General features: G+C 38.9%; 1 protein-coding gene across 1 annotated transcript in view; it reads left to right on the top strand.

Moving 5' to 3' along the window:
• The window catches only part of LOC123309062, a 33,658-nt gene extending 11,864 nt beyond the window's left edge, over positions 1 to 21,794 (top strand). The window contains exons 2-11 of the mRNA XM_044891907.1: positions 9,054 to 9,189; positions 15,303 to 15,498; positions 15,641 to 15,968; positions 16,387 to 16,469; positions 16,525 to 16,652; positions 16,965 to 17,234; positions 17,316 to 18,787; positions 19,037 to 19,570; positions 19,632 to 19,830; positions 20,480 to 21,794. Coding sequence (XP_044747842.1) covers positions 9,054 to 9,189; positions 15,303 to 15,498; positions 15,641 to 15,968; positions 16,387 to 16,469; positions 16,525 to 16,652; positions 16,965 to 17,234; positions 17,316 to 18,787; positions 19,037 to 19,570; positions 19,632 to 19,830; positions 20,480 to 20,792 — 3,659 coding nt within the window. The 3' untranslated portion in view covers positions 20,793 to 21,794. The remainder of the gene's footprint in view (positions 1 to 9,053; positions 9,190 to 15,302; positions 15,499 to 15,640; positions 15,969 to 16,386; positions 16,470 to 16,524; positions 16,653 to 16,964; positions 17,235 to 17,315; positions 18,788 to 19,036; positions 19,571 to 19,631; positions 19,831 to 20,479) is intronic.
• Positions 21,795 to 22,070: the final 276 nt, after the last annotated feature.

Genomic DNA, 22,070 nt, shown 5'->3' with positions numbered 1-22,070 from the left:
GTGGGCAATATTCCAAATTTCTCAGGTAATCAGAAGCTACCATAGAGTTTACGGTGTTCGGTTAACTTTAACAAGGGCGTGCGAAGATAGATCGAGAACGGCACAGTCATGGGCGTAACATTCGGCTGGGCTTTCACCATTCAAAACGACCAGGGACGTGTCATTTTTCGCATCCTTTCAAGTTTCGAGTTTTGTTTCGATTCCAAACTGATTTTAAACCGTTTTTTCGAAGAATCGAAACTTAGGGATTGCATAATCGTGAGAGCTGGTTCTTTATTTTAGAGGGGTATTTATATTTTGTCTTTCTGCAATCGGCTGTACTAAATTTGTGTGTTTATATGTCAAATTGGATGAGTTGCTAATTTCTACCTCACTTCCTCGTAAGTAACTCTATATTTTCCCAGTGGCAGACTTCTTGGCTGTGTGATTCTGAAAATTCGATAATCCACAATCAAGCTCAAACAAGCCGGCGGTGGGAATCTCCAATACATCATCTTCCTAGCAACAAAATCGAATCGGACATATTTGCCAAGTACATTCTGAGCGTTGCCAACCTTTGTCACGGCTGTTCCCGGGTCAAGGCACTTCCCTTTCCAAATGTGCCTTCCATTATTCCAATTATATCGGCCAGATGTCGGGATTTCTCCGGTTCCCTGAAAAAAATCGCTCTTTCATCTCATTATCGCCGTCAGGAAGACTCTCCTCATCCGCACGGTCCATTACGCTAGCTGGCGTATCAATCGAAACTATTCAATTAACCTAAATTTCGCTTCACAAATAACTCTTTGTCGATGCTAAATTCGACTCGTGCGATGATACTCCTCTGACAGCTGATCGGAGATGTTTTTTTTCGGTAGTGGCTGGCAAAAGACGGCCCGGTTGTGTGGGTTTAAGTCTCGCTGTCAGTTATGCCGCATATTTGTATGTTTAACGATAAATGTGGCCAAACATTTGATAAAACGAGTCCTTGAGTGAGGATTGCGCTTAGTAACGCTGCCGATTGCATAGGCACCATTCTGTCTGGCTGACGAGGATTGAATTCGTAGTTAGACACCGTAATTAGATACGCTATTCACTTGGTTAATCCATCTGGATGTTGGATGAACGATTGGTTAACGGGGATGTTGATTATAATTTCTTTTCTTCCGTTCTGCAGGAAACATTTCCCTGTCCAAGTTCACGCGTATGATTTTATTATAAACAAAATCGTAAAACGATGTTATTGTTCGTCGCAACTTGTACTTTTCGTGCTGTTGCGAGCACAAAACGGTGATAAACCGACTATTTGTTGTTGCCAAACTCTGAGGCTGATATCTCATACAGGATGGTCTGACTTATATTACATATGGGACTGGCGTGAATGCACTTGGGGAGGTCAGTAACCTTCATCCACATATGTTCAGGGAAACTTAATCAGCAGGACTTCTTCCTACTTTTCTCCAAATCCCTCAGATTAGCCTTCCTGGGTGACCTTGTTATTCTCGTCTATCTACCTGTGTTTTCTTCTGCACATCTTTCAGCTTTGAATAGATGACATGAGAGCTCAGCAGGTCGACTGTTTCATGTGCGCCATATCCCTGTATATACGAAATTCTTTGGAAAATTTGGCGAAAATTTTCCTCTCCTTTCGGTCTGCCGTTCCGTATCTGGCACTGGATAAGACCGTTGTTGTGGTACAAATGTTCCAGTTCTGAATATACCCGAGAGTTGTTTTCGCTCTTTTTACGACAATGTTATCGTTCCCTTTCGTGTATATTTCCGCGCTTGTTCATGCTGTCATCGACGTATTCGGCTTTGTTGATCTATAAGTAGGTCACGAATTCATGTGTACGCTACTGTTTATCTGCCAAATACGAGAGACAATCACTTGGTATTATCTCGGAATAAATCGTAACGAATATTGTATATTATCAGATTCGTCCCGTCTTCGCTCTTCTTGTTTAAAGGTTATAAATGAGATCTTTTATGAGGTTTCATTCGTGTTCCTGTATTCCGAATTTTTCGAAAGTTCCTAGGACGCTTTGTGTTTTTGTTTATGGACGTCGATAAATTTTTATTGGGATCATAGGTTATATTTGCATTGGAAATAACAAGAAGTTATTCGCCCAGGGTTATTATCGATGAGAGTTCATATTTTGATTATTTTCCATCAAAATATCGATCTTGGATCAAACCTTGAAAATTTCTAGATTTTACGATGAAAAACTCACGTTGGATCACCGTTCAGAATAGAGAAAATGTAGGGCGAATAGTAATGGATGGAAGTTTCATTTATGAGCGAACTTTGCGTGCGAAGCTCGGATCATTGTCCTGTGGTGAAAACTGAGGTAACCTCAGGTGATCAATATCCAATTTTCCTGGAAAATACGACGCCTATGTTTGCTCATGACGAATTCCTTTTGAAGCGTTGCAGACGCTACTTCATTCGTGTTTGAAATGACGAATCAGACTTTCCTGAATTTTCATCCTTCAATTGAGTTTAGTTTTTACGAAATCACCGGGTGGCACTGCAAAAAAGCCCATTTTTGTTGACGTTTATATAAACATCTCTGACAAAATGAGAAGTGACCAATTTTCAAACTCCTCTTCTCGAGACGTATCGTCTGTGCAAGCTAACGGTGCGTTAGGAAAGTAACGCCATAACGCCAACCACAAACAGATCAATAGTGAGACGACCCACTTGAAGATTCTAGACAAGATTTCGAAGAAGAAACCATTAACCATAAAATGATACAAGCTCAACAATCTAGCTTCGAATGGTGTCCAGTGTCAATGGTGTCACGGTCAATGAAAAAAAAAGGCAAATATTTGCTGTAAAAGAGGCGTCCCATTCAGGATGATAGTATTGAGTTTCTTGTAATAGTAGTAGATTCCCAGCATCATCGAAAAATGATAGTATTCAATTGAATTCCGCTGTGCTACAAAGTTGTTCTGATTAGAAGGATCCTGGAGTTGACGTTTGAGTATCTGAAGATTCGAGAAGACTTACGAATATTGGTGTAACGGCAACAATATACAGGATGGTGGAAATGGGGAGATTTGATTTTCAATCTTCGATATCTCCAGTTATATTCATCTGATCAATTTGGAATTTACAATTATATAATCAGCATTGCCTAGTCTTCCACCTTAACACAAACCTCGATTTCGAAAATTTGTATTTTTTGGATCAAAAATGAGCAAGGGGTTAGACCCCCTAAAATGACCTATTTGCTACTCTGTCTGAAAATCAGTATGTTCTATTACTGCCCTAGGTTATGGAGTGCATAGAATTTGTTTCAAAGATTCTAGAAAACCCAACAGTTGATGATTCAATAGAGAATTGTACTCCAGAGAGCTCTTCGAAGTCAACTCGAAAATGAAAAGTGGAAAAACAAAAAAAATTATTTTCTCCTAAACAGAGCCGGATATTTGAAATTTTGGTATGAAAATATAGGTTTGCGGACACGCTGAACCTATTGCGAGCAATTTTGAAAGCCTATCTTCCTTCTTTTGAATTTTGCAAATTCCACTTGAGAATTCGTCAAGACCGAACGGTTGTGACGAAAAGTATGAAGTTCTCAGATTTCATACAAGAAGAGTCGCTCTTTCAGAATATGTATCACATTTAGATCTACGATAATTTTCCTGGAAGATAAATCACTCTGAGGATAACCTTCGAAAACTTCCCAAAAAGTTGGGTTCAGTTAAAACTTTCTCAAGATCGAATGGTGGTGCCGAAATGATTGAAATTCTCAGATTGTATACTAGAAGAGTTGCTCTTTCCGAATATGTATCACATTTAGATCTGCGATAATTTTCCTGTAAAATAAATCACTCTAAAGTGGACCTTCAAAAAATTCCCAAAAAGTTGGGTTAAGTTGAAACATCCTCAAGATAGAACGGTTGTGCCGAAATGGATTAAGTTCTCAGATGTCATATAAGAAGAGATGCTCTTTCAGAATATGTATCACATTTAGATCTACGATAATTTTCCTGGAAGATAAATCACTCTAAAGATGACCTTCGAAAAATTTCCAAAAAGTTGGGTTCAGTTAAAACTTCCTCAAGACCGAACGGCTGTACCGGAATGGATGAAATTCTCAGATTTATGACAAGAAGAGTTGCTCTTTCAGAATATGTATCACATTCAGATCTACTATAATTTTCCTGGAAGATAATCGACTCGAAATATGGCCTTCGAAAAAGACTCGAAAATACGTATTTGCAGACTGTACAATTCACCTCAATCATTACCTAGTTCCTCCCAAAAAAAATCCAATTTCTACAAATAACTCCATCAACTTTTTTCGCTCGGTATACAAATTCGGTTCTCATGTTCCCCATAATGACTGACTTTTTTACTCGTCTTTATCGAAACGTAAATGACGCCTTCACGTGGTCAGAGCGTTAGTACGGTTTCGGAAGAATTTGTTGTTCGACCCGGTCGACCTTGAAACAAACTTTTATTTGGGTGTATGTGTATTGTTTATTGACCTGAACTGGTTTCAAACTGCGAGCTTTTTCGCGCGACCAAACGGCTGAGTTTCAGACGGGAATTCTCCAATCGACTTCTGATGGATGCACGAGGAAATCGATTTGAATACAGCACAAGTCCGGTATTTCACGAAAGACTGGTTCTCTAAAAGTCACCATAAAAAATTGGCACACTGGAATTATATGATTGTGAAATTCGTGTTTCTGTATAATCAATATTTTTCAGAAAAATCATTAGTGGCGATTTTTTCCGAGATGTTTGTGAGGGCATTGTAATTTTCGTATTTCTTGTGTTCGAGAATCTTACAACGACTGTAACACTGCGTAAAAAGAAGGACCGATCAGACAAGAACGTCAGTCAGCAGTTTCTACGAGCGTTGCGAAAGCATTGCCAATAAATGTTGAACCTTCAATCCAAACAATCTTAGAAACTCGGTAAACAAAGTCGTTTTCATTAACGATACCTCGGAAGTAATGGTTATGGCTTTTTGATTCGAGTATCAATTTCAACAACTTCTCTGTTTGCGTTTCGCAGTCGTACGCAATTGGAAATTTATGAATGCAACTTTGGAACGATTAAAAACGGAATCTTCTTGTTGTTTCGAGACCTCATGGCCAAAATCCATTCACCAGAAATTGTTTGAAACAATTTCCCCTTTAACGATACCAATAAATCTCTTATATACCACCCATCCATCCATCATGACCATAGAGTAAGGCCTAATTCTTCGTCTAAAAACCAGTAAATCAGATCCATTGGATCTGTTGACCCGCAAAACGAGTTGATAAAGCTTCCATATAAGCTACTATACGGCATAACTTCTTGCCCTAGAGCCGTATTCGATAATTGTCTCTTTAAAAGACCTACAACTGCAACAAAAGTAGTTTACTACAAGGATCTCCTCGGTACACCGTTATTCGGTATCTATCAGAGATCGGCATCGTCCTGGTTTTATACAGGATGTTCAGGAGTTCCACCAACAATTGGTAATGGTACGGATGGTATAATGGGCGTTGTCTAGTCTTCTATCATTATGTTTATTATTTTTTTAAATGCGTCACTTGTTTCATACTGACTCAATACAGTTTTTATAATCGAATCTCTTTATTAGATTCTGAAAGTAGGTACATTATCCTAAATAACACGGTGATTTATGTTCGATGTCGAATTTCCTGAACAACTGTATCTAGAACATGCAGCGAAATAGAAAAAGGGCGATTATTTGGTGGACTATAATTATAGGGCTCGCACGTTGCGATCAGATAACGTGGGCTATGAGGAGATATAGGAGAGTGGTTACTTTCATTCAATTGAATTCATTAACATATCAGGTTAAGGTCACGATGCAGACTAACGTCTGCGTCTAAGATAAATCTGAGGAAATTTAATTAGATCATGCCCGTTTTGAGTTTATGCACCTGTTAAAATGACTCCCATTCGGATCTGAACATTTATCACTGTGAAAACTATAATTAGAGACTGATTGGCTAGTAACGAAAAGGTCACCCATGGAATTTTCGAGCAGAGTGATTGAACTCCCTCATTCAATCGAAATAGATTCAATTTTTTATTGAATTCGACCTGTCCACATTGAACGATGAAGAACATCTACTTTCGCTTCAATATGGTCTTCATAGAGTGGAATTGAAATGAGTTTCCGGCTTTTGAAAAAAGATGGCCTTACCTCACCCTATGTTGAAATTGTCGGAAGTGTAACGACGTACGTTTAGACTTCTGGTAACAGCAAAACGTTCCATTACAAGTAAACATACCAGTAGGCCAGGTGAATCTCTTTTCTGAAAGTAGTATATCAAAGAGAGTTCTCCCTCACTGGATGAAATATCGTTATGTCATCCAGTGAGGGAGAACTCTGTTTGATATACTACTTCTCAGTATTGTCAAACCGACCTGGATTTGTTAGAGTCCAAAATCTCAAATTTCTTGGGCTTTTTTCGGTCTGGACCCTCTAAATCAGCCAATTTTCCACCCTCACTTCTCTCCCCAACAAAATTAGCGTATACCGATGAATCGCAAAACTGAAACGCCAGATATCACTGTTTAAACGTTTCAATGATATCTTCACGCAGGTGATATATCGAAGTAAATATTATGTTCTCCTCGAAAACTTCTACTCAGACATTTTGTCCGAAAACAGGATTATAAAGCTCCGTTCGAACACGAAAATTTAATTCCCCTTATCTAATCAGAAGGCTATTTCCATTTTTACACGTGTTAACGATGTTTACCTTTCTTATGTTCAGTCAATCTATCGATTTATTTGCCTTTTCATTATGGAAACTCTATCGCGGAAATCGATAGGTACCAATTTAGATTATATCGCGATATTTGTTATATAATATCAATTTGTGATAATTTATGATAAATGGAAATTTTTGAATGCGGTAAATTTTTTTTACATTGCAACCAAAAATAAACTCTTCAAGGGTTTTTATGGGAATCAAGGCTGCTGTTTAAGAATATAATGATACCCCTTAGACTATTGAAAGTTCTTTGGGTTGAAAAAAGCATCAAATATGTACAACTCTCTCATAAAATCTTTTCGTGTACAGACATTTATGAGAAAAAACTCAAATAAGAAACCTAGTAATTGAAGGAATAATTTAACAATCTTTACTATACATGTTTTATAGGCTTATGTAGCCAAATAAACGATAAAATTGATTATACCGAGACAAATCGAAGCCTACCAAAAACAACGAATAAAACCAGTACAGAAATAGTGGCGATAATCGTAAAATACAAAAACATACGCTTTCTTCATTGCACATTACTTCCTTTCTTCAACGTCTTGTCTCTTAAAACAACAAATCTCGTTTAAAGTTCATGGACTATTACTTTTCGATGCAGACTTTACTGCAGGCCATCTGATACCATCAAAATTTTTATGATTTACCTACCAGCCACGTTTAATTCACCGAGCGCTGTCTTACACCTTATTCAAATGACTCGAACACGCCTATGAGAAAGCTTTAAAAATATTTATGACACCGTGCCCATTAGCACCTGAAAATTCGTATCAGGTCTGTTTTCTCTTGGATGCTAATGATCTGAAATTATTTCGCAAACATCTGAGTCAGTTAACAATGAACTATTGACTCTCAGAATTTGAGGTCGTTTATATCAGCTTTCGTGATCAGAGAGCTACGTACGCAGAAATCCTTTTTGGAGTATAACCACTTGGACGAAATGTGAAACTATGTAACTAAATTATTACATTTTTTATTCCAGTACGATAGAAGGAAAATCAATGTTAGGTGTGTCATGAGTGATTCTGACTCCAGTTATGAACTATTCTTCGACTTTCTATCGACTGAAAGCCTAATGACTATAGTTCAGAGATTTAGTATTGAATCTAATACTAAAAACGATGAGCCAAGTCGATATCTCGACGAGTCAACACTTTATCGACTGAATTTCAACATAAGAGATCAGACAGGGTACAGTTCGCATAAGATATCGGACGATAAAACAGAATACATTATAATTTCCATATCTAAGCACCTCTTACATAAGTAGCTAGCCTGAGGTCGAATAAAGATCGCAGGATTCAATACAACAAACAATAATCGCAGAAATTATGCATAATTATGGTAATTAGACGATAGAAGTTATGACTTTCGTTTGATATGTATGTCAAACAATCTATGCAAAAATGAAATCGTTCATGCTGTGGCTGATTGATGATTGAGAAGCAGCATATCGAAGGTGTGGAAAAATTTCGTCAAAGAAAATACAGAAGTTGTTTATGCTTTTGTTTAGATTGTATATCTCGTGAAATTTCATTGATCTCAAGGATGGTTTTTTGAACAAACAACTGACGAGGATTTAGGAAATGTCTGATCTCAGATAATATGATAATGTGGGTTTATTCTTACTTCTCATTTTTCTTATTCTAATCTTTTATTTTATGCACGGTAGATTGGGAAAGGTAACAAGAACAAGCGATCCCATGATCATGAAACAATAACAGAACAATAATATTGGGTTATCATAGAGAACCATAAATAAAGAACAGTTTAAATACCATTATGACACGTGCTCCTTTCATAAACTTGTGGTTTCTAAATGAAACTGAAATCCTCGGGTACATTATTATTATCTCCCATGCTTTATGATAATATATGTGAGTGTGACTAAATGCTATTTCCAGATATGTAAATTACATTATTTTGACTCAATTCCGAGTTATTTCAAAAGTGGATCTCTTTGTAATTCGTCTCAAATTTGAATAAATGCTGGCCTGCATTCGTGAATTCCCATCTATCAGGATGAGATGAAAATATCATCCACCGCTTCACCGGTAATCTCAAAAACCTCGAGATGTATCAGAGAACTTCAGAATTTTGAAGGAATTCAAAACAACGATCCAATCCAAGTCAAAACAACATTCTTCCGCCAGCGAAGATTTTTTTTTATTGACGAATATTGAGTGCTCAAGAACCTATAGCCATGTGCATTCCACCGTTTTTTGTTGTACTCTGAGGGACAATTTCAAATGGAATATTAATAAATTATATTTTTAATTCTTTTCTCTAATTCCGATTTTTTTTTTCAGTTGTGTATTGTGACTATGCAGCAGCTGGTAGATCTCTTCAATTCATCGAGGAGTACATTCTACGCGAAGTCCTTCCCTGCTATGGAAATACCCATTCTACCACGAGCATAACATCGTTACAATCCACATCCTTCAGGTGAATATAAAAATTGTATGATTTAGTGATAAAAAAATTATCCAGCGTGTTAAGATTAAACGAAAGGAGTAATTCAGCATCTAGTTGATATTGAAAAGGACCAAACATCCTGGAATGAAGCACACTACCGTTGGTCTTAAAGAGATGGTTAGTGTTAAATATACGAACGGTTTCTAGTTGATTTATACAACCTTTCGTGTTATTCCTAGAAACTGAGATAATTTATAATAATCAGTCATTGTTTCGAAACCGTTATAACATATTTATAAGAGGCTGAATGTAATTGATTGAACGGCTGCTATTGCTTCTAAGAAAACCCAATTGAGTACGCACACTTTCGTTTTCAATATCGAATAAATTCACGCACATCTCGATACGATCATAATAATTGGATTGGGATATTCTGTGAATGAACACATGACGTCTCAAGGCAATGGAAAACCGATAAAAAATAGGACGTTCCTTTGTAAACTATCTCAAAGTGCCCTGCATTTGCTCAGTTGAATCCTTGAACGTCGATCTATTTGATTATTTAAAGGTTAAATTCAGTTTTTACCGGATTCACCTATGACGTTCTCTCATACCTTTATTATTTCGCTGTGAGATAAGTGATAAGAAGATATTCTTGGAAAATACACGAGATATCGAATAGATCTTATGCATGAATTTCACTAATGGGTTCGTTGGAGAGGATATGGAATTGTTCTGAATGGAAGAAAAATACCTGAATGGAAAAATTATTGCGAATTCTCGTTACTCAATAGTTGGTTAAAGTCGTGCAATTGAAGGTATCGTACAAGTCGTTATCTTAATGGAGAAACGTTATGAGTTTTATGGATCATGAAAATATTATTCGAATTTTGTTTACATGTTTCATTTCCAACCATCAAAATAGGAGGAAGAAGGATGGTGCTCAATTTTTGATCGTGGAGCCTATTCTCCTTTAAAATCATAGACGAAAAAAATCAGAGAAATTATCACAGCTTACGTTTTGTCGATTTCGAAAAAATGACTATTAAAGTCGGTTAATCAGCTAAATCGACGAAATTTGGTATACAAATCAAGTGCCAATGGATTAGACTCCATTCCCAATTCTTGATCCAACTTATTTCAAGGATTTGAAATTGATCAATGGAATATAAAAAGTTTTATTCATTGAAATCGATGAATCGTTGTTTAAAAGCTTCCAATATAGGTGAATGCATTGAAATCTAGTTAGCGTTACCATAGCAACGAACAATAAGTCATTAGAAGAGTCAGTGTGAAGTTTGAGGTCAAAAAAGTAAACCAGAGTTACGCAATAAATTAAAAGAAAGAAGATGTCCACCGAAATTGTGAAAATCGAAAAATTGGAGTATCGAGCCATCATCAAGTACCTGTATTTCAAAGGGTTAAGAGGTAAGCAGATTTACTAAGATACGCTCAATACTCTGGGGTGATCAATATCCTTCGTATACGACCGTGAAAAATTGGACTGCAAGCTTCGAAAGAGGTAAATTTTCCATTGAAGATGATGACCGATCAGGAAGGCCAGTTTCTGTGTCAGTCCCCGAAAATATCGATGCAGTTCATGACATGATTTTATCAGACCGTCGAATTGGGCTAAAACGGATATCTGAAGCACTGAATATTCCATACGAACGCGTTCATCAAATAGTTCACGTCAATTTGGACATGAGAAAAATTGCTGCAAAATGGATCCCCAAATGTTTGAATGTGGACCAAAAGCGTGCAAGGGTAGAAGCATCGCGTTCGATCTGTGCTCGATTTGAAAACGATGTAGACTTCTTAAACCGAATTGTTGCTATGGATGAGACTTGGGTACATTTCTACGATCCAGAAACAAAGCAACAATCGATGGAATAGTGACACTCTGGTTCTCCAAGGCTTAAGAAGTTTCGTGTCCAAAAATCTGCTGGAAAAGTTCTTGCTTCGGTTTTTTTGGGATTACCATGGAGTAATCATGATGGATTTTTTGGATAAGGGTAGAACAATAACCGGAGATTACAATTCGACATTACTCACTACTTTACGGGAAAAAATTGAAGAGGAAAGACGCGGAAAGCTATCCAAAGATGTTTTGTTTTTACAGGACAACGCCCTTGCACACAAACCTCATGTTGCCATGCAAAAGTTCGTGATTTAGGGTTTGAATTACTAGAACTCCCCCCTTTTTCACTAAATTTGGCTCCATCCGACTATCATCTCTTTCCTCAACTGAAAAAAAGTTTAAAAGGTCGTAAATTTTCTTCCAACGAGGAGATAATAAAAGCTGTGGAAGTCTGGTTTGCAGAGCAAGAAGAAACATTTTTTTGAAAGGTCTAGAGACGTTGCAGGTTCGCTGTAATAAATGTATCAAATTAAGAGGAGAATATATTGAGTAATTAAATATTTCGACATTGAAATTTTGTTTGGTTCTATAGTAATATAATAGTAATATACAACAGATGTTCGAAAACGACAAAAAAACCTTCGAAGCAGCCTCGATTCGGTTCGCGGTTCGTCGTACGCACTCTCGAGATTTATAATCCCTAATTATAATCCATTTTCGGGCGTAATCGCGCTCGGGGTCCTTCCCCCCATCGGCTGATACCGCCCAAAATCGGTTTTCTCGGAAATTTTCTTGTCCGATTCCGGCCGCTGGCTCGAAACGAGTACGTCCAATATATAATCGCGATTCTGGGAATCCGAGGCGTACGACGTACATAATACTTTCATTATTGAGTGCCGTAATGACGCCCAGATAAACACACGGTAGTTTATCGATCGCGCTGGGTTTTTCCCCCGCGCGAAGGTTGAAGAAGATAACTTTCGTTCGGTTTCGGATATATTTTCTTTTTCACTACACATTTACCACTAAAAAGACTGTTAAATAAGGCCGATGTCTTCTTCTAAAACACGGTTCAAAAAGAGGTACACGTGCTTCTGACATCTGAAACAATATTTCCACATAGTTATAGTTTGGTAGGGGAATTACATTTCACTACGACCTTAAGGTATATTGTGGCTCCCATTAGAGCTGTTCTTACAACTGCGCCATCTACAGCTGGCCCTTCAAAGTTCCAATGAACTCCAGTATCTGAGAGGCAGAGACAATCTGAGTTGTCTCTGCTGAGAGGGTTTCAAGAAGGCTAATCCCCCTTGGATTGGCGAGGCATTCTGTAACCAGGTGATCTGGAATTTCCTCATCGTTTCCACAGAATCTACACTCGTCAGTTTCTGATGACCAATTCTCATCATAAGCTTCGTAAGGCCACAAAGTGAGGAAGCCAGAGAGAAAGCGTAACTATTCCTACTCAGATCCAAATACTTCTTGGATCTCGCAGTTTCAAAATAACGAAGGAACTTTTTGGAATCCATTCCTGGAAGATTCCTCCAGAGTGTATCTGTTTTGGTTTCTTATAAACTCTCAAAAACTCTCAAAAAATCTTTCTTATAAGTGCATTGTCATATATGTACCTACCACAAAAAGACTCTGGTCCAATAAGTGGCATTTGTACTCCCTTTGTGGCGAGTGTGTTGCCTTCATATTTTCCTAAAGAGACCTTGCTTGTCTTGACTTTTTCATTGAGTTTCTTTCGGCACTCCCATATCAGCCAGTAGTTCTACTGTAACTTAGTTCCAGTGAGCCGTAGTTCTGGAGATGCGTAGTCGTAATGACATTAGTTCTGATGCGTGGTAGTCAAACTGTATGATAGTAACATGGCCAACATTGTGAGATATCATATCATCAATGACGCTTTGGAAACAGCTACACAGAGATGTTTTTTTCAGTCGTTTGCGCTTCAGATCTTTCTTAACTCTTGAGAAACTGAACTAAATCTATAATAAAATTCCTCACCCTTGATCTCAAAAGCCGAAAACTGGATAGAAAAAATGTACAAGATTCCAAACGTCTGATGGATTTAAACACCTTATCCAAAGATTAAAGAGCTATAATCTTTGACCATATCATGAGGAACATTTGTTGAATACTCTTCTAGTATTCTACTGACAGAACCGAGGTAGTTTTGGAGTTGTGCGAATAAAGACATTCCAATAGAGTCTCAGCAATCAGGCGAAATCCTTTACTTTCCCATTTCCCACATTTTCACGCATTTGAAACCTACAAAAATCAATCACTTCTGCGTCTAGGACAAATCAACAAGTGAGTTTAATTTCTTGCCTACCGGGCTTCGGACAACCCATAAAACACAACCCACACACGTCGACGACTAAAACAATCTCTCCTCTACAAAAACGAAAATAACGTCAAGGTCGCGGTTTAAACCTCGAAGATGTCGCCGAAGCCAAGGAAATAACAACCGGAAGCAGCGGCAACAAAGAGTGCTAAAAGACTCGATCGACCTCATCATCGTATTCCCGCAATTCCACGGGAAAAAAATCCAGAGCCTCGCATTGAGCATAGGGGATTTATTTGCGACCTTTGCGACTCGACTTCTATGAAAGAGCAATATTTCACCACCCACGTAAATTAGCATGCACTTTATCGGGAACTTCAATGCTCAACGATGGGAGAGAAAGAGTCACTCCATGAACGGCCTCGGAAGAAATCGAGCGACCTCGAGATATAACCATAAATCCCTGTCACTTGAGCTGACGTTCATAGCTGGTGTCGTTTACATAAGACATATCGCATAAAAATTATTTGTGTGTCTTTTTTCGACCTTTTTTCAGTAGAAAGTGTGTAAGAAGAGACTTTCCGGAGAAAAACAATTCCAATTCTATGATCTTGTGTCATTGACAGAACATGTTCGATGTCAGTCGAAAATACTGACATAGATTTGAACACGGCCACATTGTGATCTGTGAGTCACTGATCATCTACAAGAGAAATGGATTGGTATAGGAGAGTGCCGATTGAATGGCCACGAAGCTCCCCAGACTTGACACCTTCAGGTTTTTTCAATAGTATCCAGCTAAAGATGCTATTCTGATAGCGAAACACGTGTCGTAGTTCAAAAACTCATTTCGTATAATCTGTTTCAAGTTCAATTATGAATCGGCCACATTAATTCAAGAACTTTCCCTTGTCTTTTTGTGAGTTCCTTCTTCTGTGAAAATAGATGAAATAGCTATCCTGCGTTGATCAGCTCACTACCTCAGTTATATGTAAATTTCAGATGTGGTGGAATGAAAATTAACTGCTTGCAGCTTCTATCTGCCAATGGTTTATTCTACGGACTCAAATTTTTGAAATTTATTACAGTTTCACCAACTGTGCGAATTTCAAACCACATAATGTCCAGTTTTACCCATCGATATCCGCATAATTCAAGTTCGAACAAACAGCACCGTATGAAATTGTAATAAATTGTATTGTTGCTCGTTGTTGTGAATAAAATATCAATTTCATGGCACAGTCTCTGGAAATATTCGTGCCAAGGGCAGGAATGCTCAAGTAATGCGACCGTATAAACTTGGGTTTCAATGAATTAAATTCGTGCATTGTTCGAAGCACTTCCTTCATCTTATCGCTGAGAAATTTTAAGAGCAACTATATTCAAAATTGGGTTGGTTAAAAATCGATTAATTCTCGAAAAAAAGGTGCCCAACAAAAAAGAGTTAGTTTATAATTATTATCTTCGCTTTAATGTTAATTTTTAACCCACCTTTAACATGAAAAATAATGACAAAACATATCTAATGACCTTAAAATATTTTCTTGATATATAAACGGATGACATTCATATCAAATTCATCCTTCCATTCCTAAACTTAAAAAAAAACGTTGAGAACTAAACAGTCTCATAAATCAAGATAAATACAGGAACTCATTGAGACATAATTGTATCGATTATGAAGGTATTCACAACATGTTCTTCGTTTTCATGTTCATAACAGCTATTTACGTTTCATTGCCATCGTTCTGTTATTTTTAAAGAAATTTCGAAATCCAACATCGAAAAAAACCTTCCGAGAATACATACACTCTTGTGTTCCGATTTTGTGTAAATATTTCATTTATAAATAGTACGGAAGTTATGAGTATACACTCGCTCGGATTGTCGAAGAAAATATTGTTGACGTTGAACGTTCTGGCTTGATGGTGAATAGTAGGGATGGTATTTTCAACACCAACTTCCGATTTTGACACTCGTTTCATCTTTCAGACAAGAAGCCAGGGAGCTGATCAAGAACTCGGTGAATGCAAATGACGACGATGCTGTGATATTCACTGGCCATGGTTGTTCAGACGCCATAAAGAAGATAATAAGTGCCCTGGACCTCAGGGAACAACCTGTTGTTTTCACTGGTCCCAGCGAGCATCAAGATAATATCCTTTTATGGCAGGAAGCAGGTGCAGAAGTGAGTATGGTTATTCTTTTTGATGGATTTATCATTTCGTCTGTATTTTGAAGACCAAATAAAATCTCTCCTATAAAAATTCAATTTTTGTGCCTATTCTTCAATTCCTTCCTTCGAAACAATCAACATTCAATTTCCTCAGATGATAAGGATCAGAGAAACCAAGGAAGGCTTCCTGGATCTTCAGTACTTAGAAAACCAACTTAAATTCCACCAGAACTTCAACAGACTGATGATCGGCTGTTTCTCAGTAGCGTCAAACGTGACCGGGATAATCACGGATGATGTTGCCTGTACCATTCTTCTGCATCAATACGGTGCGCTCTCTTTTTGGGATTACAACAACGCGGCGCCTTCCATCAACGTGGACATGAACCCGGTAGTGCCTGGCGTCGAGGAAGGTGCCAATGCCAACAAAGATGCCATATATTTCTCTGGTCATAAGTTCATAGGGGGAATTCAAACGCCAGGTGAGTGATCTGGAACCGCTTTCAGTTCGAATTCTATCGTGAAACTTTCAAATTTCGGTAGTACCTTTTACTGGTGAGGAATGAATCAGTAATTTTTAGATTTTTCTCCTTGAGTACATCGAATTTGTCGAATTTTTCGAGATAATTCAAATTTTTGAAAAATTTCAAATTTTTGAAAAATTTCAAATTTTTGAGAAATTTCAAACTTTCGAGAAATTTCAAATTTTCAAGAAATTTCAAATTTTCAAGAAATTTCAAATTTTTGAGAAATTTCAAATTTTTGAGAAATTTCAAATTTTTGAGAAATTTCAAATTTTTGAGAAATTTCAAATTTTTGAGAAATTTCAAATTTTCGAATTTTTTACAAATTTCAAATTTTCGAGATATCTATTCCAATACGTGATTGTCTCTTTTTCAGGTATACTTATAGCGAAAAAGAGCCTCTTTCGTCGAATGAACAGATGCGAAGGAGACGGTTTCTTCGTGAACGAACAGAACAAGGTAAGGCGATCCTTCTGGAAGTCGTTCTATCCAATAAAACTTCAACTTTTCGCAGACTTTGGAACTGCAAGAAGAGGGTAGCTGTGCCGCGATGGTAGAATCGATAAGGGCCGGGCTAGTCATTCAACTCAAGGACGCTGTCACTTCGTCCATCATCATGCAACGTCAAGAAAAAATCAACAAGTAGGTATTTTCGAAAGATATGTCCCAACTTTTTATAGGATCATTGTATCAGCTGTATGATTCATTGTTACGTCATAACTCCATTTTTATCTAATCTGCCGAGTTATGTAAATAATGTCGGCTTTTACCAAACAATTTTGGATGAAATTCGATTATTATATACGAAATTTGGTAATTTGTGTACAATATGAAAACTAGGTGAAGATAATCCATCTACACTTCGTAAAAAAATGGGTGCTCAATGTACTGATAGAAACGAATATCAATTCAATCTCTCAGGAGTTATTGCTCAAAAAATATCATGTTTTTCAGGCAAATGTTGCAGCACATCCGTACAATCCCAGAACTGATTTTACTAGGAAACAATTCTTCGAATCTAAAAAGACTGCCACTCTTCTCCTTCATGGTCAGACATCCAAGGGGACTGTACTTACACCATAACTTCGTGTGTGCCGTATTGAACGACATATTCGGAATTCAGGCGAGGTCCGGCTGCCCTTGTTCCGGACCTTACGCCCAAGAACTCCTCGGTATCGATCACAGCCTGGCCGATCAGTATGAAAACATAATATTGGAGGACAGGTAAGCAGAAATTCGATATTAACTATTATTATTCTGACAAACAAAAACGGAATACACTGTAACACATGTTTGTATATACAGGCGACTAAGCAGTTTGAACTTGGGCACCGACAATTCGACCCTGGAACTCTTACGTCCTGGTTTCACCAGAATAAGTCTCCCGTACTTCATCAACGACAACGAACTGGCGTACATAATGGAGGCAGTCAAGATGGTGGCCACGGAAGGCTGGAAGCTGCTCCCCCAATACATCGTGGACTTGGAAACCGGCGAATGGAGGCACTACACCAACGCCATCACCAAAGACCGCAAATGGTTATCATCTGTCCGATACGTAGACGGTAAGATGACCATGAACGAGAGGAGGATATCCGGTCCAGGCCTCTTCCCGCAAAACTACTCCGAATGCCTCCAGACCGCCAGGAACCTGTTCAACCGAGCCAGAAAATCAGCCAACAGGAAATCCCTGATAGACCAAGAGATCACCTTCGATACCAGATGCGAAAAGATCCGCTGGTTCATGTTGCAGCAGGAGGCTCAAGATCTGCTCACCAGCAACGCTCAAAACGTGAAACAGAACGTGCCCTTCGATCCTTCCGTGAACTTCAAAACGAGCCCCGCCAAAGAAGACCAATCGCAGTGTTCAAAAGTGCCACCTACCAATAATACGTCGCCGCGTCATTACAGTTTTCCATCCATCGAAGACCCCAACATCCTCACGTGTTCATCTCCTGTGCCATATTTCTTAAGAGACGTGAACGGGGGGCTGTACTACCCCCAGATCACCCAGGCCCCCATGAATTTCGCCATAGGCGAAGCCGTCAACTCCGCCAATCTGAACCAGCTCCACCAGAACTTCGTGAGGGAGAGGTGTTTGAGTCTGGGAACGCCGAACGTGTCTTCGCCGGTCTTGAGCCCGTCCACTAGGGCCAGTCTGGGGATGGGATACTTCAGGACCAGGAACATGAGCTGCGGCAGTCAGAACGACAATTCTTTGGAGTCGGACGCTAACCTCTCGCCCACCCACAGTCTGACGGTGTTGTCCAACGGTGGATATGACGTCCATTCCATCGGAAGGTCTTCCCCGGCTCCGGACTTACAGACCTACGTAACCGAGATGACCAAAGAGCTAGCCACCAACATAAAATCCGAAATACGCGAGGTAATATCGAAAGTTGAGGACGTGTTGGAGAATACCGACAGTTTGCAGTCTTACAACGAAAGACACGGAAGTGGAAGTGAGGACGGTCGGAGTGATTCTATATCTGCCATAGAGGTGGCCGAGTACTTGGAGAAGGTGTCCATAGAGATGGCCAACGAGGTCAAGTCGGAGATAAGGGACGTGGTTAGCGCTGTAGACGTGTTCATAGCACCAGACAGTCAACATTCTTACTCTAGGGCCTCCAGTTACGGAGATGATTCTTCTAGTTCGAAACATCCGTTCTACACACCTGGTTCGAGTAGTGACACGGTTATCCAAGTGGTGAACAGGACGAATTCCACGCAGACCACTGCTGAAGATGTACAGGATACCGACAAATACAAAATGAAGGGTAAGTAGTGATTTCAGCCTTAATAGTGGTAGGAACAGAGTCTTAAACATCTTTTGATCGTGGATTTATCGAAATAGGGTCATTCCTTCGAGTGGAGTGGCAACATCATTTGGTTTTCACCTCATGGTGGCTGATCAGCTTGCCAATTCCCTTCTCTAGATGAAATGTCCCCGATGCAACATCCCAATGCAATTTCCATCAACACCTTATTCACCTCGTCAATTATATAATCATTCTGTCGTTTTGCAGTGCTTCCAAACTCGGTCACCAGCGTCAGTTCTCAAGACAGCGGCATCAACTTATCCTTCCAAGAGGCGGATCCGAGCAACAGCGCCTACACCAAAGAGAGGAGCAGCTCGGAATCTCTGGGACATAGAAAAACGGACAGGTGCGAGATCAAATTCTCCACCCTTCAGAAACAGAGGCCGTTCAGGGAGAGCGTGGAGGAATCAGATTCCGCCAGATCGAACAACGGTCTGAAATGTACCGCTAAGAACATATGGGAGCCTTCTTTGGAGGCGCTGCAGGAGTTCCAGATGATCAAGGACGGCGACAAGGTCATGGTCTGTCTGTCGGGTGGCAAGGACTCTCTCAGTCTGTTGCACATCTTGCTTCAATACCAAAAGTTCTGCACCAATAAGGGTTTGTTGTTCAGCTTGGGTGCTGTCACGGTGGATCCGATCAATTCTGGATGCGATCCTTGTCTGCTGATGTCGCACCTGAGGAACCTTGGGGTCCACTACATCATCGACGACAAGAAGAGTGATTTGGACGACATATCAGGTAAGAGTTGGTTATATTTCGCCTTCATCAGAAATGTCTTTTCAAGCTATTAATTTTTCAGAATCTATGGAAGAGGCCAAAGAGAGCGTTTGTACCTTTTCTTCTTCTTCGGTGAGGCATCGTCTCTATGCTTCGGCCAGGAGCTCTGGATACAACGTGCTTGCGATTGGTCAGCATTTAGACGATTTGTGCGAGAGTTTTCTACTCTCCGTTTTTCACACTGGGAAACTTCAAACCATGAAGAGCCATTATCATATAAAGTAAGTCATTTTCAGAGAAAATTAGAAATGTAATTTGGCAATCCGCTCTACTCCCATTGCTGCCATGGGGATGGTGCTAGATCTCACTCCCCTCAACATTTTTGTGAGAGGAGAAGCGAGACTAGCAACTCACAGCCTCTGCAACCTAACCATGATCGATCCTGACAAACTGATTTCGTGTCTAACTAGCTCTTAGCCGAACTGAAGGCTGATGAAGTGCTGGACAAGAGGATTGACCTTGTAACAAGAACCAGCCCGATTAGAACATTCAGTTCCCTGCTTCTCATCAAAGATGGTTCTGCTTTGTTGATCTGCGTCAAGGGACCATCTTGGGACCTCCCAGAAAACACAGCAACCATCGGTTAGGATTTTCCAGAACCAATCTGAGATCTACAGTGGCTGCCTTTACGGGACACTGTATCCTCAGAACTCAGAAGCTCATGAATTACTCTATTCCCTTTCTTGAAGATGGGACTGGAGGGGAATCTAGCCTCTAGAACTTGTTTGTCTGCCACAAAAGACCGCATCAGTTTTGGAGGCAGGTTTGGTGGCCCAACAATCTGTATAAATCCCATTCAATGACCCTCAAACTTTAGCTTATATGTACAATCGCCTTTGCCTATTTCTAACCTCGATTTCCTGCTTCCAGAGAACACGATCTCAGGATAATAAGGCCCTTCGTCTACGTTCGAGAAAAAGCCATACGACAATTCTCCACCGACCAGAACCTTCCGGCAATGATCAGTCCATCCACCTTAGAAATAACCAAAGAGAAGCAGCGCATCCGGCAGCTCCTAGCTCAGCAGGAAATCATGTACCCCAAATTGTTCCAATGTTTCCGGTCCGCTCTGCATCCGCTTCTGGTATGTGCGGCCAGAGAGATGAACAAGAAGAAGGACGGAAAGGAAGACGACAACGAGAGCGTCGATTACGAGACTGAGGAGGAACCAGTTTCGCACTGAGTTTAGTTCGAACTGGATTCGAAACGAGTGTTGATTTGGACTGCGTTCAAGCTTGACCGAGTTTACAGTCTGAATAAAGTGATAATGTGAAGGATAGTAAGAGTGGGGAGTTTTTATGGCGGTTTATTTATTTCGAGCTTCAGCCCAAAGAGATGGAGCAAAAGAAATCATACTTGCTTCAAGAATTATTGACAGGACGTGGCAATTTTGAGTTGGGAAATTCAGGTTGGTTGGTTGGTACTCATAATAAACACCGAAGATATTTCGAATTGTATACCGTGGTTTATGTTCTTGCTGATTCAATTGCTCCATTTGAGTATTTCTTCGGTTCAAATAGATGAAACTACAGAAACTACCAGTTATTTTTTGTAAACCATTAATCTGCGTCTACTTCGATACAATTATAATTCTTGAAGCGAGTGTGTACGCAGATTTTTCAAAAATTTGAAAAATGAACATCTCTGTACCAAACGCTTTACAAATCTCAAAAGTGACAGGACCTTTAACGGACATTTCTTATTAAGTTTTCGAAGAATATAAGCTTGACTCAATTACAGCTAAAGAACTTGTGTCTATCGTCGTAAGGCTTAAAAATACAGGTGACTAATGCTTGGAAGAAATGTATATATTAGGTTCCTACTCCTAACTTTGAAATTTTTGTCTCTTTTAGTTTTAATAACTTTCGGGAAATACTGCAAGAGTATTTCGATATATTTCCATTAAATGGAAACGTTTTCTCGACTGAGTTAGATTTTTAAAATTTTATTATGGCATAAAGCAAAAAACGTATTTATAGTTATATCGACAGTTTGAATTTGTGATACTGACTTGATTTGATTGGAAATATTTGTTAATTTTGATTTGAAAGAATTTGTCCTTTGTAGTCTGTAAACCAAGGATGGTATATAATATTGTTGAAGGTGAGATAAGATATATTTAATAATGTTATGGATAAAATGTATTTTTTTCTTATTACATAATAATAAAATCTGAAAATCGCTACATGATGCTTTTCCTATAATATCACCTGTCACAAAACAACTTGATTTTCTACATATAAGATTTACTTTTTCAATTCGAAAAAGTCAAATCTGATACACATCTATATTGTTGTACATTGATGCTTTAAGCGAAAAGAGTTGTCTTTAGAGATAACGAAGATATAACAACATTATGCCAAATGCAATAAAAGCTAAGATAGACATGATTCAACAGTCTATTTCATAAGTGAATTTTTCGAATAATCTTGTGGATGGCTAAAATCAGAATGGTTAGGTA

Source organism: Coccinella septempunctata, chromosome 3 (genome assembly GCF_907165205.1).
Source record: "Coccinella septempunctata chromosome 3, icCocSept1.1, whole genome shotgun sequence".
NCBI lineage: Eukaryota > Metazoa > Arthropoda > Insecta > Coleoptera > Coccinellidae > Coccinella > Coccinella septempunctata.
This window is presented reverse-complemented; position numbering and strand designations above follow the sequence as displayed.